This window comes from Lissotriton vulgaris, chromosome 6, assembly GCF_964263255.1.
Source record: "Lissotriton vulgaris chromosome 6, aLisVul1.2, whole genome shotgun sequence".
Taxonomy (NCBI): Eukaryota; Metazoa; Chordata; class Amphibia; order Caudata; family Salamandridae; genus Lissotriton; species Lissotriton vulgaris.
Genome location: NC_141694.1, coordinates 1,482,115,414 through 1,482,138,654, shown reverse-complemented (window position 1 = coordinate 1,482,138,654; position 23,241 = coordinate 1,482,115,414). Strand labels below are relative to the sequence as shown.

The 23,241-nt window shown below is 49.8% G+C and overlaps 1 protein-coding gene across 6 annotated transcripts in view; it reads left to right on the top strand.

Moving 5' to 3' along the window:
* The window catches only part of EHBP1 (EH domain binding protein 1), a 1,903,610-nt gene that overhangs the window by 663,174 nt on the left and 1,217,195 nt on the right, over nt 1–23,241 (top strand). For all 6 annotated transcript variants that reach the window (XM_086927633.1, XM_086927634.1, XM_086927631.1 and 3 more), the window contains one exon: nt 784–906. In XM_086927633.1, the coding sequence (XP_086783759.1) occupies nt 784–906 (123 nt within the window). The remainder of the gene's footprint in view (nt 1–783; nt 907–23,241) is intronic.

Below are 23,241 nucleotides of genomic sequence, written 5' to 3'. Positions count from 1 at the left end.
ACACTGATATATTTTCACTACAAGGAAGCAGAAACATAATTTCTATTCGTTGTAGTCAGAAAATCTGATAATGACCAATGCAATCATTGTTCTGTGGCTCAAAATGTGAAGAAGAGATTGTGTGGGAAACAAAATGACAGTAATTGGTTCCTCTTCAGCGTACAAACGGTATATAATTATGCACGTTTGTGTGCTCATAAATATAAATGCACAGAAAGTATATATACATATATATATATATATATATATATATATATATATATATATATCTAGAGACATGTATATACCTTTGTCCATATATAATATATATTTATGTCTGATATATATATATATATATATATCGGGAGAGAGAGAAGTTGAAATGGAGACACAGTTGACTAACGTTACCAGTGTCTTGCCCATAAAAACTAAAAAGTAATGAAATGCAACTTTTAAGGTGCTATTTTTATCTTATGTCACAACCCCACCGTACTAAATCAAACTGAGCTCCCATCCACACATAATCATTTGATAAGTTGATTCCTATAGAGTTGCATCTTATCATAAGAAGGGTGTCATTAAGTACAAACTTCGAGTTCCGATGGAAAACCTGGACTACTTACTTTTGAAACGGTTGATGTACTACATATTACATTTCTATATACGGTTGATATTGTGATCATACTCTTTTGAGGGGAGGGTTGCAGTTTATCGCTGGTTGGACTGGACAAACACTTGGTTAGTGGAACAAATGCACATGGCCTTTGTTTGCCCTGCTGAACGTGTATTTTCGTGTGTTTCCAGAGCTCATCAACAAGCTTCATTTTCTGGATGAGGGGGAGCAAGAGATGGACAATTCAAGTTTAAACCCATTTGGAGATTCTGATGTGGCAGAAATTAATCCCTTTGGGGAGGTCGATGTTGAAGGTAATTCTTTTAGTGCAGTTATTACATGTTTTGTTATGTCATGTTGTATGGACGTATAATGCAGAATGTCACTCTAGTAGCATCTTGGCTCTACTCCTCTGCCACTGATAGTCTAGCAGTGTTCTAATTATTGATGAAGTTGCCAGGTTCCGAATGTCCTGTGGATTTGGAAGTTGTCTTTGGTGTTTTACTGTCATAAATGAAAATTGTGTGGGTTACCATGACAGAGACACTGTTGCTACATTTTGGCTTTTTTGAAAGCAGTGAAGAATGAGCTGGCTCATGCTTACAGATTTTAGAACATGGGCTTGGATATAGCTCCCTTATTTAGGAATTCAGAAAGGAGGACTTTGCTGGTGTTTAGTATGGTGGGCAGTGCATTCCAAAAGGAGGAAATGCTGAATACCCTAGATTGTTTTCATGGTTATGTGTAAGTGTGTGAAGTGGGCGTTGCCAAGCAGGCTGCGATGGCCGACGCTACCTGTTAACGCTCCGTGAACGGGCACAAAACTCGCCCTTCCCATCGCGTCCAACTAGTTGGCAAATATACCCACCGACCCCGGAATGCAGGCGGAACCTGGTGATGGACCTAAACCCTGCTCCGGAGCCGATGTTTCCATTAACTGCCGCTCAATACAAGAAAAGGCTCCAGGTACAAGATGGCACCCGCCCTCCATCGGCACCCACACCCCAGCGATTGAGCTCCCGCCGACTCACGGGGATCCTGCAATGGGCTCCACATCACCCCAAATGTACCCAGGGGTGACGGCGAGGCACTGAGACCCCCCTCGTGCTAATTTTACTGGACATTGGGCCACACTACAAGGACCTGAGTTCGAACTGATGAGCGGAGGCCCCCGCTCCTGCCAAGCCACAATACCCTCGCAACCACGACTGCCTTGGCCCCTCACCTGAGTGCCGGAAGGCGACGCAGGATACTCCGGGAACTTTGGAGCCCAGCGAAGGCCCCCACCGGACTGGCTCTCGGGGCGCCGATGCTCAGCGACATTCCAGCTGCCGCACTCAGCTCTACTGTCCCAGCCCGGCGCCGGTGATTAATGTCCCGGATTCTGGCCACATGCTCCAAGTATAACGGAGACGTATCCTGCATTCCCCAACCAGGTTTGCGGGAAGTGGGAGGCTCCCAGCCCCAAGATTGTGGCTCCCGCCAATGGCAGCTGCTGTGAACGGCCATGCCTGACCCTAAAATGGTGCCTACCCGCCATCAAGATCTGCATTAGCGAGAGGAGTGCGGTAGGCCCTGGGTCAGTGTTCCCCGTGTGGAGTGGAGTGCCGGTGGGTGTACAGCTACAGGCACAGTTTACAGTACCTCATTAATTATTGCAGTCCAGCCACCTTTCCACCCTTCTACCGCCTTGCACCATCGCAACCAGCGGCAGCCACAGGCCCTTGGCGGGGTCAATACAGCGAAGACCTTGACCCACAGAACAGAGCGGCAGTGACCCTCCAAGAGGTGGTGGCTCCTGGACACGCCTGACCCCAGCGTGCTGACTGGCGGCACCCCGCGGTCCAGCGGGTCCGTAACGTGCGTGAGGTCCTGGCACCCTGCCTCAAGGAAAAAAATGGACAGCAACCCTGCGGGAGCCACGCAGAGTGCCACGCCTGGAAAGTGATGGAGCTCTAACTAGTAAAGGCGATGGGGCTCCCCAGCTTGATTCCGAGGTTCTGGTTCCTGCGAGTCCAGACAAACAGTTACCAGCAGCATGCAGGAACGGCGCGTTGGTGACAGGGGGTCACAGGCGCATAGGGCGCAACCGCCATTAGGGGCGGCTGCGCAGAGTGTGCCCGGTGGATCCACGGAAGCGGCACAACTAGGTTGGGTGCAGCTGGTGGGCCGCCTGAGTGCCCAGCACATACCCGCCTGGCCCCCTTTTCCCGCACGCCCAGCAGCAGCCCTAACATCGCTTCAAATTCAATACCAGGTTGGCTCGTAGGCCGAAAAAGTGATACTGGACTGACTGGGGTGGGCCCCCTGCTGCGCTCTACTAAAATGCCCTCCTTGCCTGCCTTTCTGTGGCATCTCCTCGCCATACGCGGCAGCGATCCCCTCAACGACTATCAGATCCATCAATAGTGGGCCACACCAACCAGAGGCAAAGCAGCGCTCTACAAGAGCCCACATAGTGCCCTGGCAACCATGCATTGCTACAATCGACACAGTGGGGAAGCCGAGAGCCGCAGCGAATACCGCGATGCAGGGGACTACACTAAACGCTCCCATGGGTGCAAAATCAGCATCCTCTAATAAATATGCTTTACAAAAGGGGGTGGTGATGAACAGAGTGTCTGAATTGAGCAGACCACTCTTACCCAGTCCAAAGATCAGGGCTTGATCCATCACCGTTATTTATCTCACTGCCCCATCCCAGCTCAGAACCTGGCTATATGCAAATCAGTCTGTCCCTGGCCCAGTGCATCATGGGAACAGGGCAGACTAAACTACCAAGCCAATTCTTTACCAGAAAGGAGCCAAGCTACCGGGGACCGGTTTCTGGCATTTCAGCCTCTTCGGCCCGGCTTGCTTGAATCCTGATGGAGCAGTGAGAAAGGGACTCATGTCTGAGTATACCCTGCCACACCTATAGTGGCCAAAATCGATTTACAAAAGGGGGTGGTGATGAACAGAGTGTCTGAATTGAGCAGACCACTCTTACCCAGTCCAAAGATCAGGGCTTGATCCATCACCGTTATTTATCTCACTGCCCCATCCCAGCTCAGAACCTGGCTATATGCAAATCAGTCTGTCCCTGGCCCAGTGCATCATGGGAACAGGGCAGACTAAACTACCAAGCCAATTCTTTACCAGAAAGGAGCCAAGCTACCGGGGACCGGTTTCTGGCATTTCAGCCTCTTCGGCCCGGCTTGCTTGAATCCTGATGGAGCAGTGAGAAAGGGACTCATGTCTGAGTATACCCTGCCACACCTATAGTGGCCAAAATCGATTTACAAAAGGGGGTGGTGATGAACAGAGTGTCTGAATTGAGCAGACCACTCTTACCCAGTCCAAAGATCAGGGCTTGATCCATCACCGTTATTTATCTCACTGCCCCATCCCAGCTCAGAACCTGGCTATATGCAAATCAGTCTGTCCCTGGCCCAGTGCATCATGGGAACAGGGCAGACTAAACTACCAAGCCAATTCTTTACCAGAAAGGAGCCAAGCTACCGGGGACCGGTTTCTGGCATTTCAGCCTCTTCGGCCCGGCTTGCTTGAATCCTGATGGAGCAGTGAGAAAGGGACTCATGTCTGAGTATACCCTGCCACACCTATAGTGGCCAAAATCGATTTACAAAAGGGGGTGGTGATGAACAGAGTGTCTGAATTGAGCAGACCACTCTTACCCAGTCCAAAGATCAGGGCTTGATCCATCACCGTTATTTATCTCACTGCCCCATCCCAGCTCAGAACCTGGCTATATGCAAATCAGTCTGTCCCTGGCCCAGTGCATCATGGGAACAGGGCAGACTAAACTACCAAGCCAATTCTTTACCAGAAAGGAGCCAAGCTACCGGGGACCGGTTTCTGGCATTTCAGCCTCTTCGGCCCGGCTTGCTTGAATCCTGATGGAGCAGTGAGAAAGGGACTCATGTCTGAGTATACCCTGCCACACCTATAGTGGCCAAAATCGATTTACAAAAGGGGGTGGTGATGAACAGAGTGTCTGAATTGAGCAGACCACTCTTACCCAGTCCAAAGATCAGGGCTTGATCCATCACCGTTATTTATCTCACTGCCCCATCCCAGCTCAGAACCTGGCTATATGCAAATCAGTCTGTCCCTGGCCCAGTGCATCATGGGAACAGGGCAGACTAAACTACCAAGCCAATTCTTTACCAGAAAGGAGCCAAGCTACCGGGGACCGGTTTCTGGCATTTCAGCCTCTTCGGCCCGGCTTGCTTGAATCCTGATGGAGCAGTGAGAAAGGGACTCATGTCTGAGTATACCCTGCCACACCTATAGTGGCCAAAATCGATTTACAAAAGGGGGTGGTGATGAACAGAGTGTCTGAATTGAGCAGACCACTCTTACCCAGTCCAAAGATCAGGGCTTGATCCATCACCGTTATTTATCTCACTGCCCCATCCCAGCTCAGAACCTGGCTATATGCAAATCAGTCTGTCCCTGGCCCAGTGCATCATGGGAACAGGGCAGACTAAACTACCAAGCCAATTCTTTACCAGAAAGGAGCCAAGCTACCGGGGACCGGTTTCTGGCATTTCAGCCTCTTCGGCCCGGCTTGCTTGAATCCTGATGGAGCAGTGAGAAAGGGACTCATGTCTGAGTATACCCTGCCACACCTATAGTGGCCAAAATCGATTTACAAAAGGGGGTGGTGATGAACAGAGTGTCTGAATTGAGCAGACCACTCTTACCCAGTCCAAAGATCAGGGCTTGATCCATCACCGTTATTTATCTCACTGCCCCATCCCAGCTCAGAACCTGGCTATATGCAAATCAGTCTGTCCCTGGCCCAGTGCATCATGGGAACAGGGCAGACTAAACTACCAAGCCAATTCTTTACCAGAAAGGAGCCAAGCTACCAGGGACCGGTTTCTGGCATTACAGCCTCTTCGGCCCGGCTTGCTTGAATCCTGATGGAGCAGTGAGAAAGGGACTCATGTCTGAGTATACCCTGCCACACCTATAGTGGCCAAAATCGATTTACAAAAGGGGGTGGTGATGAACAGAGTGTCTGAATTGAGCAGACCACTCTTACCCAGTCCAAAGATCAGGGCTTGATCCATCACCGTTATTTATCTCACTGCCCCATCCCAGCTCAGAACCTGGCTATATGCAAATCAGTCTGTCCCTGGCCCAGTGCATCATGGGAACAGGGCAGACTAAACTACCAAGCCAATTCTTTACCAGAAAGGAGCCAAGCTACCGGGGACCGGTTCCTGGCATTTCAGCCTCTTCGGCCCGGCTTGCTTGAATCCTGATGAAGCAGTGAGAAAGGGACTCATGTCTGAGTATACCCTGCCACACCTATAGTGGCCAAAATCGATTTACAAAAGGGGGTGGTGATGAACAGAGTGTCTGAATTGAGCAGACCACTCTTACCCAGTCCAAGGATCAGGGCTTGATCCATCACCGTTATTTATCTCACTGCCCCATCCCAGCTCAGAACCTGGCTATATGCAAATCAGTCTGTCCCTGGCCCAGTGCATCATGGGAACAGGGCAGACTAAACTACCAAGCCAATTCTTTACCAGAAAGGAGCCAAGCTACCGGGGACCGGTTTCTGGCATTACAGCCTCTTCGGCCCGGCTTGCTTGAATCCTGATGGAGCAGTGAGAAAGGGACTCATGTCTGAGTATACCCTGCCACACCTATAGTGGCCAAAATCGATTTACAAAAGGGGGTGGTGATGAACAGAGTGTCTGAATTGAGCAGACCACTCTTACCCAGTCCAAAGATCAGGGCTTGATCCATCACCGTTATTTATCTCACTGCCCCATCCCAGCTCAGAACCTGGCTATATGCAAATCAGTCTGTCCCTGGCCCAGTGCATCATGGGAACAGGGCAGACTAAACTACCAAGCCAATTCTTTACCAGAAAGGAGCCAAGCTACCGGGGACCGGTTTCTGGCATTTCAGCCTCTTCGGCCCGGCTTGCTTGAATCCTGATGGAGCAGTGAGAAAGGGACTCATGTCTGAGTATACCCTGCCACACCTATAGTGGCCAAAATCGATTTACAAAAGGGGGTGGTGATGAACAGAGTGTCTGAATTGAGCAGACCACTCTTACCCAGTCCAAAGATCAGGGCTTGATCCATCACCGTTATTTATCTCACTGCCCCATCCCAGCTCAGAACCTGGCTATATGCAAATCAGTCTAACCCTGGCCCAGTGCATCATGGGAACAGGGCAGACTAAACTACCAAGCCAATTCTTTACCAGAAAGGAGCCAAGCTACCGGGGACCGGTTTCTGGCTTTTGTAGTTTGGTTTGCCCTGTTCCCATCATGCACTGGGACAGGAACAGACTAATTTGCATACAGCCAGGTTCTGAAACTGGGATGGTGCAGTGAGCTAAAAAACGGTGTTGGATCTAGCCCTGATCTCTTGACTGGGTGAGAGTATTCTGTTTAATTCAGAGACTCTGTCCCTCACCACCCCTTGTTGTAAATATTTTTGTCCACCCTAAGCGTGGAAGGGTATACTCAGATGTGAGTCCCTTGCTCATTGCACCATCAGGATTCAAGCAAGCCGGGCCGAAGAGGCTGAAATGCCAGAAACCGGTCCCCGGTAGCTTGTTTCCTTCCCAGTGTAAGAATTGGCTTTTGTAGTTTGGTTTGCCCTGTTCCCATCATGCACTGGGACAGGAACAGACTAATTTGCATACAGCCAGGTTCTGAAACTGGGATGGTGCAGTGAGCTAAAAAACGGTGTTGGATCTAGCCCTGATCTCTTGACTGGGTGAGAGTATTCTGTTTAATTCAGAGACTCTGTCCCTCACCACCCCTTGTTGTAAATATTTTTGTCCACCCTAAGCGTGGAAGGGTATACTCAGATGTGAGTCCCTTGCTCATTGCACCATCAGGATTCAAGCAAGCCGGGCCGAAGAGGCTGAAATGCCAGAAACCGGTCCCCGGTAGCTTGTTTCCTTCCCAGTGTAAGAATTGGCTTTTGTAGTTTGGTTTGCCCTGTTCCCATCATGCACTGGGACAGGAACAGACTAATTTGCATACAGCCAGGTTCTGAAACTGGGATGGTGCAGTGAGCTAAAAAACGGTGTTGGATCTAGCCCTGATCTCTTGACTGGGTGAGAGTATTCTGTTTAATTCAGAGACTCTGTCCCTCACCACCCCTTGTTGTAAATATTTTTGTCCACCCTAAGCGTGGAAGGGTATACTCAGATGTGAGTCCCTTGCTCATTGCACCATCAGGATTCAAGCAAGCCGGGCCGAAGAGGCTGAAATGCCAGAAACCGGTCCCCGGTAGCTTGTTTCCTTCCCAGTGTAAGAATTGGCTTTTGTAGTTTGGTTTGCCCTGTTCCCATCATGCACTGGGACTGGAACAGACTAATTTGCATACAGCCAGGTTCTGAAACTGGGATGGTGCAGTGAGCTAAAAAACGGTGTTGGATCTAGCCCTGATCTCTTGACTGGGTGAGAGTATTCTGTTTAATTCAGAGACTCTGTCCCTCACCACCCCTTGTTGTAAATATTTTTGTCCACCCTAAGCGTGGAAGGGTATACTCAGATGTGAGTCCCTTGCTCATTGCACCATCAGGATTCAAGCAAGCCGGGCTGAAGAGGCTGAAATGCCAGAAACCGGTCCCCGGTAGCTTGTTTCCTTCCCAGTGTAAGAATTGGCTTTTGTAGTTTGGTTTGCCCTGTTCCCATCATGCACTGGGACAGGAACAGACTAATTTGCATACAGCCAGGTTCTGAAACTGGGATGGTGCAGTGAGCTAAAAAACGGTGTTGGATCTAGCCCTGATCTCTTGACTGGGTGAGAGTATTCTGTTTAATTCAGAGACTCTGTCCCTCACCACCCCTTGTTGTAAATATTTTTGTCCACCCTAAGCGTGGAAGGGTATACTCAGATGTGAGTCCCTTGCTCATTGCACCATCAGGATTCAAGCAAGCCGGGCCGAAGAGGCTGAAATGCCAGAAACCGGTCCCCGGTAGCTTGTTTCCTTCCCAGTGTAAGAATTGGCTTTTGTAGTTTGGTTTGCCCTGTTCCCATCATGCACTGGGACAGGAACAGACTAATTTGCATACAGCCAGGTTCTGAAACTGGGATGGTGCAGTGAGCTAAAAAACGGTGTTGGATCTAGCCCTGATCTCTTGACTGGGTGAGAGTATTCTGTTTAATTCAGAGACTCTGTCCCTCACCACCCCTTGTTGTAAATATTTTTGTCCACCCTAAGCGTGGAAGGGTATACTCAGATGTGAGTCCCTTGCTCATTGCACCATCAGGATTCAAGCAAGCCGGGCCGAAGAGGCTGAAATGCCAGAAACCGGTCCCCGGTAGCTTGTTTCCTTCCCAGTGTAAGAATTGGCTTTTGTAGTTTGGTTTGCCCTGTTCCCATCATGCACTGGGACAGGAACAGACTAATTTGCATACAGCCAGGTTCTGAAACTGGGATGGTGCAGTGAGCTAAAAAACGGTGTTGGATCTAGCCCTGATCTCTTGACTGGGTGAGAGTATTCTGTTTAATTCAGAGACTCTGTCCCTCACCACCCCTTGTTGTAAATATTTTTGTCCACCCTAAGCGTGGAAGGGTATACTCAGATGTGAGTCCCTTGCTCATTGCACCATCAGGATTCAAGCAAGCCGGGCCGAAGAGGCTGAAATGCCAGAAACCGGTCCCCGGTAGCTTGTTTCCTTCCCAGTGTAAGAATTGGCTTTTGTAGTTTGGTTTGCCCTGTTCCCATCATGCACTGGGACAGGAACAGACTAATTTGCATACAGCCAGGTTCTGAAACTGGGATGGTGCAGTGAGCTAAAAAACGGTGTTGGATCTAGCCCTGATCTCTTGACTGGGTGAGAGTATTCTGTTTAATTCAGAGACTCTGTCCCTCACCACCCCTTGTTGTAAATATTTTTGTCCACCCTAAGCGTGGAAGGGTATACTCAGATGTGAGTCCCTTGCTCATTGCACCATCAGGATTCAAGCAAGCCGGGCCGAAGAGGCTGAAATGCCAGAAACCGGTAGCTTGTTTCCTTCCCAGTGTAAGAATTGGCTTTTGTAGTTTGGTTTGCCCTGTTCCCATCATGCACTGGGACAGGAACAGACTAATTTGCATACAGCCAGGTTCTGAAACTGGGATGGTGCAGTGAGCTAAAAAACGGTGTTGGATCTAGCCCTGATCTCTTGACTGGGTGAGAGTATTCTGTTTAATTCAGAGACTCTGTCCCTCACCACCCCTTGTTGTAAATATTTTTGTCCACCCTAAGCGTGGAAGGGTATACTCAGATGTGAGTCCCTTGCTCATTGCACCATCAGGATTCAAGCAAGCCGGGCCGAAGAGGCTGAAATGCCAGAAACCGGTCCCCGGTAGCTTGTTTCCTTCCCAGTGTAAGAATTGGCTTTTGTAGTTTGGTTTGCCCTGTTCCCATCATGCACTGGGACAGGAACAGACTAATTTGCATACAGCCAGGTTCTGAAACTGGGATGGTGCAGTGAGCTAAAAAACGGTGTTGGATCTAGCCCTGATCTCTTGACTGGGTGAGAGTATTCTGTTTAATTCAGAGACTCTGTCCCTCACCACCCCTTGTTGTAAATATTTTTGTCCACCCTAAGCGTGGAAGGGTATACTCAGATGTGAGTCCCTTGCTCATTGCACCATCAGGATTCAAGCAAGCCGGGCCGAAGAGGCTGAAATGCCAGAAACCGGTAGCTTGTTTCCTTCCCAGTGTAAGAATTGGCTTTTGTAGTTTGGTTTGCCCTGTTCCCATCATGCACTGGGACAGGAACAGACTAATTTGCATACAGCCAGGTTCTGAAACTGGGATGGTGCAGTGAGCTAAAAAACGGTGTTGGATCTAGCCCTGATCTCTTGACTGGGTGAGAGTATTCTGTTTAATTCAGAGACTCTGTCCCTCACCACCCCTTGTTGTAAATATTTTTGTCCACCCTAAGCGTGGAAGGGTATACTCAGATGTGAGTCCCTTGCTCATTGCACCATCAGGATTCAAGCAAGCCGGGCCGAAGAGGCTGAAATGCCAGAAACCGGTCCCCGGTAGCTTGTTTCCTTCCCAGTGTAAGAATTGGCTTTTGTAGTTTGGTTTGCCCTGTTCCCATCATGCACTGGGACAGGAACAGACTAATTTGCATACAGCCAGGTTCTGAAACTGGGATGGTGCAGTGAGCTAAAAAACGGTGTTGGATCTAGCCCTGATCTCTTGACTGGGTGAGAGTATTCTGTTTAATTCAGAGACTCTGTCCCTCACCACCCCTTGTTGTAAATATTTTTGTCCACCCTAAGCGTGGAAGGGTATACTCAGATGTGAGTCCCTTGCTCATTGCACCATCAGGATTCAAGCAAGCCGGGCCGAAGAGGCTGAAATGCCAGAAACCGGTCCCCGGTAGCTTGTTTCCTTCCCAGTGTAAGAATTGGCTTTTGTAGTTTGGTTTGCCCTGTTCCCATCATGCACTGGGACAGGAACAGACTAATTTGCATACAGCCAGGTTCTGAAACTGGGATGGTGCAGTGAGCTAAAAAACGGTGTTGGATCTAGCCCTGATCTCTTGACTGGGTGAGAGTATTCTGTTTAATTCAGAGACTCTGTCCCTCACCACCCCTTGTTGTAAATATTTTTGTCCACCCTAAGCGTGGAAGGGTATACTCAGATGTGAGTCCCTTGCTCATTGCACCATCAGGATTCAAGCAAGCCGGGCCGAAGAGGCTGAAATGCCAGAAACCGGTCCCCGGTAGCTTGTTTCCTTCCCAGTGTAAGAATTGGCTTTTGTAGTTTGGTTTGCCCTGTTCCCATCATGCACTGGGACAGGAACAGACTAATTTGCATACAGCCAGGTTCTGAAACTGGGATGGTGCAGTGAGCTAAAAAACGGTGTTGGATCTAGCCCTGATCTCTTGACTGGGTGAGAGTATTCTGTTTAATTCAGAGACTCTGTCCCTCACCACCCCTTGTTGTAAATATTTTTGTCCACCCTAAGCGTGGAAGGGTATACTCAGATGTGAGTCCCTTGCTCATTGCACCATCAGGATTCAAGCAAGCCGGGCCGAAGAGGCTGAAATGCCAGAAACCGGTCCCCGGTAGCTTGTTTCCTTCCCAGTGTAAGAATTGGCTTTTGTAGTTTGGTTTGCCCTGTTCCCATCATGCACTGGGACAGGAACAGACTAATTTGCATACAGCCAGGTTCTGAAACTGGGATGGTGCAGTGAGCTAAAAAACGGTGTTGGATCTAGCCCTGATCTCTTGACTGGGTGAGAGTATTCTGTTTAATTCAGAGACTCTGTCCCTCACCACCCCTTGTTGTAAATATTTTTGTCCACCCTAAGCGTGGAAGGGTATACTCAGATGTGAGTCCCTTGCTCATTGCACCATCAGGATTCAAGCAAGCCGGGCCGAAGAGGCTGAAATGCCAGAAACCGGTCCCCGGTAGCTTGTTTCCTTCCCAGTGTAAGAATTGGCTTTTGTAGTTTGGTTTGCCCTGTTCCCATCATGCACTGGGACAGGAACAGACTAATTTGCATACAGCCAGGTTCTGAAACTGGGATGGTGCAGTGAGCTAAAAAACGGTGTTGGATCTAGCCCTGATCTCTTGACTGGGTGAGAGTATTCTGTTTAATTCAGAGACTCTGTCCCTCACCACCCCTTGTTGTAAATATTTTTGTCCACCCTAAGCGTGGAAGGGTATACTCAGATGTGAGTCCCTTGCTCATTGCACCATCAGGATTCAAGCAAGCCGGGCCGAAGAGGCTGAAATGCCAGAAACCGGTCCCCGGTAGCTTGTTTCCTTCCCAGTGTAAGAATTGGCTTTTGTAGTTTGGTTTGCCCTGTTCCCATCATGCACTGGGACAGGAACAGACTAATTTGCATACAGCCAGGTTCTGAAACTGGGATGGTGCAGTGAGCTAAAAAACGGTGTTGGATCTAGCCCTGATCTCTTGACTGGGTGAGAGTATTCTGTTTAATTCAGAGACTCTGTCCCTCACCACCCCTTGTTGTAAATATTTTTGTCCACCCTAAGCGTAGAAGGGTATACTCAGATGTGAGTCCCTTGCTCATTGCACCATCAGGATTCAAGCAAGCCGGGCCGAAGAGGCTGAAATGCCAGAAACCGGTCCCCGGTAGCTTGTTTCCTTCCCAGTGTAAGAATTGGCTTTTGTAGTTTGGTTTGCCCTGTTCCCATCATGCACTGGGACAGGAACAGACTAATTTGCATACAGCCAGGTTCTGAAACTGGGATGGTGCAGTGAGCTAAAAAACGGTGTTGGATCTAGCCCTGATCTCTTGACTGGGTGAGAGTATTCTGTTTAATTCAGAGACTCTGTCCCTCACCACCCCTTGTTGTAAATATCTAATAAATATGCAGCAGCGTCTGACCTATCCCTCTCGGATAAATTAGATATGGTACGGGCGGCTATTGAGCACTTCTGAGTATCCATGGAAGAGCAGCTGTGCACCCTGACAATGGACATTCGTCTCCTTCACGACAACCACCGCAAATTGCCGGACAAAGTATTGGATGATGAGAAGCTAATTGCCCCCATTCAAGCCTCAGTCAAAGCACAACAGGAGACGCTGCAAACTCTCTTAGGTCGCATGACGACCATGTAAGAGCATATCATTGATCTAGAAAGCCGCTCATGGCAATGCAATATCCGTGTACTTGGGCTTCAAGAAGGAATTGAAGGGGCAGACCCAGTGGGATACATGAAAACATGAACTAAATCTTTCACTTTCAGCGCAGACCAGATAGCGTTCTTTTCTATCAAAAGGGCTCATTGTGTTCCAGCATGCTGGCCCCCACCTGGTGCCCCTCCTCGACCAATGCTAGAGAAATTCTTCCATTTCCGTGACTTGGATGCAGTGCTTAGGGCGGCCCGGGCCATCCAGCGGCAAAGATCATAATTCCTGGAAGTGTCACGCCGCCTGCTGGTAGAAAACATACAATATTCCATGCTGTTCCTGCCCGACTCAAAATCATATACGACGGCTCCGCCATCTTCTTCGCGACTGCTGAGTAGGCACACGGCTGGGTGGATCAACACTGCATGCAGGGTCATAAAGCAGCAGCCACCCGTGATCAGCGCCCAAAGACCCCAGGCTCCAGACGGCGTTGCTTGCAGCAACGCAACTGGCAAGGGGACACCATAGCGCTATCCAGCACCATGAGATCGCCCGATCTGGAGCAAATCGTGCATGAGCAACGCAGAGCTCTTCAGGGTGCAGTGGCGCTTCAACCTTCCTCCTCTGCAATGGACATTGACCGTGCTCCACATCTCTTCTCGTCTGGCCCTAATTTACACAACTGATCTTTGTCATTTACAGCGCCTGGAGACTCCGTTAGGAGTGACAGATGCGCTATACAAGCAACACCTTTCATTTAATTTCTGATGGAGAGGGGACACAATCCCGGGTGGACTCGGTAACCCCACCCTTACTCACCCCACAGACTGCTGACGACCTGATTTGACCCGGCCCTCAGCAGACTCTACAGTCGAGCAGAGGGGGGGGGGTTTAGATCCTGTTAGTAGAACAAGGTCTCAATGCCTGGTAAGTGAATATGCAAACCACCAGTACTACACCCACCTGCTTACACTACAGGCCAGCTGGCGCGTAATGATTGTACAAATGCCCTCACAGTAAGTCACCTCAAGGGTGTGTGACTCCACCCCCACAGAATGTTCAGGTTCTCTTCTCACACAAGAGTTAGTTTGGACGTATCGCCGGCGGCAATAGGTCCCCAGCATTGGGCTATTCCCCCACCCCAGTTATCATCCCTCATGATACCCTACCACACTAGACTGTGCCACCTTATCCGTGCTGTCAGGAGGTTGCGACTACACTAGGACAGCGCAGACGCTTGGGGGGAATGCAAGGAGTCGGGCCTTACCTATGGGTCTAGCCATCCTCTCCTCCCCCACCAACCTCCGTACGTTTCTATGGCACATAAAGGCACCATCACTATCCTCGCACTCAGTGTGCGAGGTATGCACACAGCACTCAAGCGATACTCAGTGTACGCCTACATAAAGCGCCAGAAACCGCAGATGGCACTGATGTAAGAAACCCAACTCACCACAGGGGAACTAGCCAAGTTATGCAAGCGCTGGCGAGGGATCTTCTGCGCTACTACATATTCGGCCTACACCCGGGGAACCCTTAGACGGGCGCTATGCCCCAATACAAGGTCTTCTGGATGGCCAACCAAAAGCGCCAGAAAGCGCAGATAGCGCTGCTGCAAGAAACCCACATCACCACAGGGGAACTAGCCAAGTTATGCAAGCGCTGGCGAGGGATCTTCTGCGCTACTACATATTCGGCCTACGCCCGGGGGACCCTTAGACGGGCGCTATGCCCTGGTACAAGGCCTTCTGGAAGACCAACCAGTACTCTTGGGGAGCGTCTATGCGCCTAACGTGGATCAGAGTAGATTCTGGGACACGCTCTTCCTGCCGTTAAGCTCCCACATCCAAATCCCTTGGATCCTAGGAGAGGACAACAACTGCGTACAAAGCATGGCTGTGTATAGAACATAACTCTCCCCCACTCAGTGTCCCCCCTCACAACCCTAGACAAACGGTTTGCAGCATGGGCAGCGCACTAGTCGCTGGCTGACGCCTTACACTTCAAATACGTGACCACTCGGCTCTACTTATTTCACTAAGCTCCACATGACCTCAAAGTTCGGCTGGACAGCTTCCTCTGTTCCCCCTCCATCCTGCCCACTATTCTGGACTCTGACTACTGGGTAGAGTCTTGTCGGACCACGACTCCCACACGATCACACTCAAATGGCGCCCACCCAGGCCTCCGGTCCCTACCTGGCGTCTGCCAGGTAGGGACCGGATGGACGACCCGATCTTCAAACAAACACAAGCGGAACACATACAGAACTACTTTCAGGATAACACTGACACGGCCACTACTCGCGCAGCGAAATGGAATGCGTTTAAAGTCGTAATACGGGGCACATGCATTCAACACATCACAGGGGTACGCCAAGTCCTTGAGCACCGGATCCAAGATACGGAGCGGACACTGGCCACATTCATGCGGAAGGCTGATCCAGCTTAGAGCCACACCAGCCCAAATAGCGGACTCCAAAACCACGTATACAGAGGGGCTAGCTGACATCCGCAGATATAATTTTAGGGCACACGCGGCTCGGGTACACAGAGAGGGGGATAGAGCAGGCGCTCTATTAGCATGGCTGGTGAAGCAAGATACAACTCTTCCGCCGTTCACGACCAACCGCATTGACCTGAACACTCCTTCACTCGCAGGTTTCCATCCTGGATGCCTTTCAGAGACACTGTGCTCAACTATATGCAAACCCCACCCCAATAGATGCAGAACGCCTCACCCAGTTTCTGCGCCGGTATCCCCTGCCCCACATAGAGGGCAGTGACCGACAGGACTGAGGTGAGCGCATAGATGCGACTGAGGTCAGGCAGGTGCTACAGGCACTGGCCACTTGTAGGGCTCCTTGGCTGGATGGCCTACCGCACCTTTGAGACGCAATTGGTCCCTCAACTGGTGAAACAGTTTCAGGCTGCCCTAGACGATGCCGCCCTACCACAGTCCATGTACGAGTCGGTCATAGTTTCCCTCCTCAAACCGGATAGGGATCCACACCAACTGGTCTCCTATCAGCCCACAGCCCTGCTGCCCACTGACTATAAAATTTATGGGAAAATCCTAGCGGACATGTATGCAACGGTCCTCACAAAACAGATCTACCCAGATCAAAATAGATTTGTGCCGGGCAGGAACTCTTCCAGCAACATACGGCGCCTGTTCCACTTTAAAGATCAGTTCCGGGATCGCTTTCCCCATGCGGCGTGTTTGGTCTTGGACCTGGAGAAAGCTTTTGATACCCTTCTATGGTCGTACCTGTTCCAGGTCCTGCGCTTCATGGGAGTGAGACCTCGACTACTTGTGTACACCAAGCTTATCTACTCCACACCGACCTACAGAGCACGACTGGGGCCCCTCATATCTCCTCCGTTTCCAGCGCGCAGAGGCACCCACCAGGGTTGCCCACTCTACCCCTTGCTCTTCACCATGGTGATGGAGCCATTGGTGACCCCTCTCTGCAATGGGAGCAAGTATTAGGGCATCCCAATTGCAGACTCCGCCCATGCGGTATCGCTCTACGCGGATGACGTGCTCGTCTACGTCCGCAATATTGCGTCAGATCTCCACACCTTATTACGCATACTACAGGACTTCGAGGCTGTGGCGGATCAAAGAGTAAATTGGTCCAAATCGACGGTACATCCCCTCGTACATGATCTCCCTCCATGTCCAATACGACTAGTTGCATCAGTCTCTCCTGGAGCCCCCGGGCAGTATAATACCTGGGTGTCCGCTTATGCCACATGCCACAAGATCTCTATAAAGGGAACTATCGCAGGGCAATGGCTGGCATCAGATCCTCCACACATTTCTGGAAGGTTCTCCCTTTGGCTGTCATTGGCAAAATCTCAGTTGCCAAGATGATACTCGTACCGTGATTACTATACTATTTTGCTAACCTCCCAGTGGTCCCTCTGCGCTCCTTTTTCCAGGAACTGGACACTCTTCTAGGGACCCTTATCTGGGGATCGGGACGCAGGTGAATTGCCCTCACCAAACTGCAGCTGCCCCTGGACCAGGGAGGGCTGGATGCCTCCTCCTATAAGGCTTACTTCCTCGCCGCCCAGCTTCAATGGGTGTCACGTTGGACAGCGGGCCGAGCACTAGGGGAACTGACCACAGTCGCCGGGCAGATCCAGACCCCCATGCTTCTCCAGGGGCGACATCACTTCAGAACAAGCCTCTCCAGGTGACAGTGGCACGCGCTTGCCTGATACGCATACATAAGGTGAACCGCAAGGCACCCATGTACTCCCGCCCCATCCTGCCACTGGTGGGACTCCCCAGAGGTCGGGCACACTACACGGAGCAGATGTTCCAAAATTGGACAGAGCACATACTTACAGAAGTAGGCTCAACCTATCTAAACTGGCAACTGCAGACATTTGCGACATTGACTGCTGATATGGAACTCCCCAGAGGACAATTTCTTATGTATAGGCAACTGCTCGAAGATTGCCGTTGAATATGGCACATAATAGATACTGAACCCCCTACACATCTTGTAATTCACACACTACTGCAGATGGTCCCGGGACGACACCTGGTCACCTGGATATACAAAGCGATACAGGCCCGCAACCCATTCACCCTTGTGCCACTCCGGGAAAAATGGGAATCTGAGTTCCAAAGACAGCTCCATGACAAAGAGTGGGCCAGTGCCCTAGAGTTCCCTAAAAAAGTGTCCCGCAATAACCGCTTCAAAAACATACAATTGCATATACTGCACCACGTCTACCTCACCCCCAAGAAGCTACAGCAATATTACCCAGATGGGTCCTTCACATTCCCCAGATGCTCAGAATCCAGCGCTTCCTTTAAACACATGTTCTGGGACTGCCCAGCGCTCTGCATCTACTGGACCACAATCATGCCGTCCTCCTCGCAGTCATGGGGCTCCTGGACATCCACACATGGGAGGCCTGCGCACTAGGCACTAACAAACGCCGCAAGAATATGAAAGTCGAGATGCGGTTTGCTTCCCTGGCGCTCCTTTTAGCTAAGCGGTGCAGAGCAATGAATTGGAAGGCATCAAGGAACCTCCGTTAGCGGCATGAGTGGGGACTGTCAAAAAATGGGGTGCGGCGGAGGAAGAAATACTTTGATCTGAGGAAGTCAAGGGAACCTGTAAGCATCCTATATGTATGCAGTGGAGGAGTGTGGCTCAATGGTTAGAGCGGCAGACCCTGATGCAGAGTTCTGGCCCGGGACCGGGGTTCAATTCCCGCCTCGGCAGGTCTTGGGCTCAATTTCCTCAGACCTGATAATTCTCGACTCGGTGCCTATTCTAATCATGGGTCCCATGCTGCAACTCTGGGCAATAGCTTGCTTAACCTCCACACCGGCCCCAACAGCGCTAGGATGCCTGGCTTCACCCTGGGGGTGCCCAGGAGTGGACACTTTACAGGGAAAGCCAGGAGGGGTTCCACAGCGGTATGAGTCATAGCGCCAGGAAACCGCTTGGTGACAGTGCGCTCTACAAATACCTTGACATTTACATTTATATGCTACTCCACTCCTTCACACAAGAAACATCAGATGAGTCAGGGTCCCAGGCTACCCACTCCCCCGTAGCGCATGCACGCCCGCTGAAACTCAAGGCAGTCCTTCTGTGGAATAGACTTTAGGTGGGTCTAGGCTAGAGGCCAAGAATGGACAATACACAAATCACCCTTCATGCAACCTCCCATTCCCCCCACCCTTCACATGCACAACCCGAGACCTAGCCAGAAGGCAATAGTTAGACGGTCCCTACCACGTGGTATAAGATGAGACACAGTGTACCCCAGTTACATCTCCCCAGTTTCTCCAGTTTAAATCATTAGCTGGCACATAGCACTAACTACATTGTAGGGTTTGCAGTGAGAGCGAACGCCCAACTCCCAGGACAGCTCACAGCCTACCTTACATGGACACAGTACTCGCCTCACCATCTATCCGTATCAACACCGACACTTCCAGACCTGTTAAGTGGGGCATATACTGTGATGTAATTCTACTCCATGACAAGAAGTATAATTGATTAAATATATGTTCAAATCAAAATTGCCACTATTGTACTGTACTTACAAAAATGCCAATAAAACTGGTGGAGACGTTCAAGACTTCACTTACAGTGAGGAAAACATGGCGCCCGCGTGTTGAGGGGTAGCGCGCACCCTCTCCAGTAATCCCCGTCTTTCTCCCCCCGTAATGCTGCCCTTTTGATCGACAGCGCAGGGAATCGGTGCCGGAACGAGGGGAGAACTTATAGTTTACCTTCCTGGCGCTGTAGAGTGCTGGATGGCCCCTGGATGTGTCATAAGGTTGTTGTTCAGGCTCCTGCTCTCACTCCTGGTCTCTCCCGGCCGCAGCGTTGGGAGTTCGCAACCGTGGAGCTGAGGCGGGGCTGCAGAGCGGCAGCCCGCGGTCTCCTGCGGGGAAGTGCCGGCAGAGTCAGCACAAGCGGGAGCGGTCCGAATCAAGGCAAGGCGGAGGCAGGTGTGCCGGGTATAGGTGTTGTCTTTACTTCTGCGACTATTCCTTTGGACGTTTTTGCTGCAGCTGAGCTCCCGGCGGACAGGGTGTGTGTAGCTGCTTGTGTTGGAGCCTGAGAAGAGGAAAGTGACGGAGGTATTGCAGCGCTCGCTAGTAGCCACAAGGGGGACAGACGCCGGTTCGGCTCAGTGGCTGTGGCAGGAGGAGAGGGTACTTCAGAGGAAGGCAAAATCCCAAAAGTGCTTAGCGGGAAGAAACAAGCTAAACAAGCTAAAGGCAAGCCCAAACGAGGTAGGGGTAGAGGAGGTAAGACCCGCTATTCCTCCCAAGTTCTATCAATAGAAGTGGACAGTGAGACCCATAAGGGGGTTCCTGCAAGGGGAGCAGAAAGCAGGGCTGAGTTAGTTGAGGCAGTTGAAAAAGGGAGCTTAAGGCAGGGAGTAGGCTTTAAAAAAGCCCACAGAGAAATTAGGCCACCGCGCATTACTCCCTCCCTGTGCTCATTCTTCAAAATACTGCCTCAGGTTTTAAACATTCATTCAAACTATCAAGGGTCTTCCTCTGACATAGCTCGCTTTGGGCTTCTAGATCCGAGCTGTCAGTCACCTACTAAGAAGACCTCCAATACGGTGGTGGCATCTCTGTTCCGAGCAAGTTCTCCAGCAGATAGGTCTGGTATCTCTGCCCAAATGGCAGAGGTAGCTGAATTAACTTGCCTCCAGCAGCTACAGGAGAATTGTGTGCCTGATGTTATAACACCCCCAGTTCTAGACAAGGCTTCCTCATATGTTCTCGATCTTGATCTAACTGGGATAGGCGAGATACCCAATGTATCTATGGCTCAAACATTAGCTAATTTTGTACCAGTATCAGAAGTTGGTGGCTCTTTGAGTAGGGGTGATACTGGTTTTGCCTGCTCCTCAATTGAGACGCTGCTAGTCTCCTTGAAAGCAGACCTAAGGAAGGAATTTTCGGTCTCGGCTGAAAACCAAAATGAGATCAGGGCTGCCTGTGACGTCTTGGAAAAAAAGGTGGACCGGCTAAATGAAAGGACTGAGTCATTGGAAGGATCAGTCGAGGAGCTTAAGGCGAATTTGGGATCTGCCAAATTAAAAATACCATCTCTTCAAAAAGAGGGGGATGAGATTCGCGAGAGGGTTGAGTCCTTGGAGAACCATTCAAGGAGAAACAACCTCCGGCTCTTGAAGGTTCCAGAAACGAAAGAGGGGGGTGATATCAAAACCTATGTGGTGAGCCTTTTAAAGGACGCATTAAATCTGGAGGAGACAGCGGACATACTGGATAAGGACATCCAAAGAATACATAGGGACCCTTCCCGCCTAAAGCCTGGCAGGGTCAAGCCCAGAAATGTTGGTAAACTTCCTTACGTACGCACTTAAGGAAAAAATCCTAAATCTTGCCCTAAAGGCTAAATCTCTAAAAGGCCCGGACTTCCCGTTTGATATTCGCTCAGACCTATTGAAGACCACGTTGGATCAGCAGTGGGAGCTGGGGCAAAGGATGGAAAAATTCAGAGCCTTGGGTGCTACGGTACAGATGAGGTTTCCTGCTTTCCTTAGAGTAATGTTCAATGTGCATAATCATATGCATAATCTTAGAGTACCTCTTGAGGCAGATGAGATGTTTGAGTCACTGAGGGACCTCACACGGGGGGCAGGAAATTCGATGGGCTTGTAAGCTGAATTAGTGGTCCTTTTCCCCATTAGTTAGGAACCTAGTGGTTAAAAAAAACCACAAAAAAAACGGGGAATAGAAAAATAAAAATAAAAGCAAAATCTTTTTGAAAACGAAGTATTAATATACTCTCCTCTGATGGTAAAAAACCAAGGAGCTAAAAAGGTACAAACAAACCCTTATAAAAAAAAAATAAAAAAAAAATAGGAAAGAGAGAGTCTGGAACTAGAGAAGGTAGAAATAAAAGGGAATAGGGTTTAAGGGCACTGATGGTGTTTTTATAAAAATACAGGGAGAGTGAAAACGTTCATGCACTACTGGTGACACAGTTCGGCAGTGGGGGGGGGGGAGGAGGAGGAGATAGGGTTGGTTGAGGGTGCAGAAAACTGGCAATTCATCAGGCCAGTGTAAGTAGGGAGGGGTTTTCCAGGGCAGGGTTGTCACATAGGGTGGTAGGGTTAAAATTGAAAGGTTTCCTCGTAGGCCAGAATCCTCGTTTTACTTTAAAGAGAACTAACAAGACCAGTGTATTTTTAGTCAAAGGAAATCAGGATAATAGAACTTCAGGGAGCTGGGATGGGTTAGTGAGGTGGGATGTGATGGGACGACACAGTTACATTTTTTATCCTGGAATGTCAATGGCCTGCGCACGAGGGGCAGAAGAACGAAGATCTTTCAATATTTAAGAGACTCCCCGGCTCAGGTCATTGTCATTCAGGAGTCACATCTTCTCAAAGTTGAAACAATAAAGATTTTAAGAAAAGAAAAGTGGATAGACATCTTTCTGGGCACAGATCAATCAGCGAATATTAGGGGGGTCATAGTCATTTTTAAAAAGCAGGCCAAAGCTCAAATAGTAGAGTATAGGGAGGATAAGAGTGGCAGTTGGCTTTTGGTAAGGGTTGTGCTGGATGGCTCTCCATATACCTTGGTTCGGTATTATGGCCCAAACCAGGACGACCCATTCTACATGAATACTATTTGTGACCACCTGCTATCCTTTCATGACCCTATAATTTGGGCTGGCGATTTTAACATTGTCTTAAATCCAAAATTGGACAAGACTGCAAGCTCTCGAGCCTGTGTTTTTTCTAAATCTAGGCAGGTACTCTCAACAATAATGTCACAAATAGGCCTGGCAGATGTTTGGAAGGAAAGAGTGGGAGATATGTTGGGTGTCTCTTTCCGTAACTTTAAGTACAAACATCTGTCTAGGATTGATGATGTGTAAATTAGTTATAGTCTTAAAAACCTAGTAGTAGAGATCAGGTATCTCCCGTCACATCTTTCCGATCACTCGGCCATCTTATTCACTTTAAAATCAGGCCAGCATCACACCCATGGCTCTTGGTCCCTTGACCGTACTATTTTACTTCAAGAAGAAGAAATTACCTTTCTCCGATCAGAGACCAAGCGCTTTTTGGAGATAAATCTAGTTTCAGCCGATGCTCCGACCGTGTGGGACGCTCTAAAAGCGGTATGGAGGGGCTGCATTACTCGTCGGTCCTCTTATAGAAGGAAAAAATACGGAGAAAGGATTGAGAATCTGGAGGCAGAAATTAAATGCATCAAGAACAACTTAGGTGCCCATATTGGCTCAGGGGAGGAGCAAAACAGACTAGTAGTATTAAAATCTGAATTGGATAGCCTTCTACAGGCTAGGGTCGCCAGAAGGTGGGAAGACTGGCGTCAGACTGGATCCAGAAATTTTTCCGTAGCAATACCCCTGCTTGTCGGTAGGCGTCGTCCGCGGCTCCGCGTCAGTCGTCGGCGTCGTTGGCGCCGGAATGACGTTGTCGGAGTACTTAGATGCCGCCCATGCGCGCTGACGTCAGTTCTTTTTTCCGCGCCAGC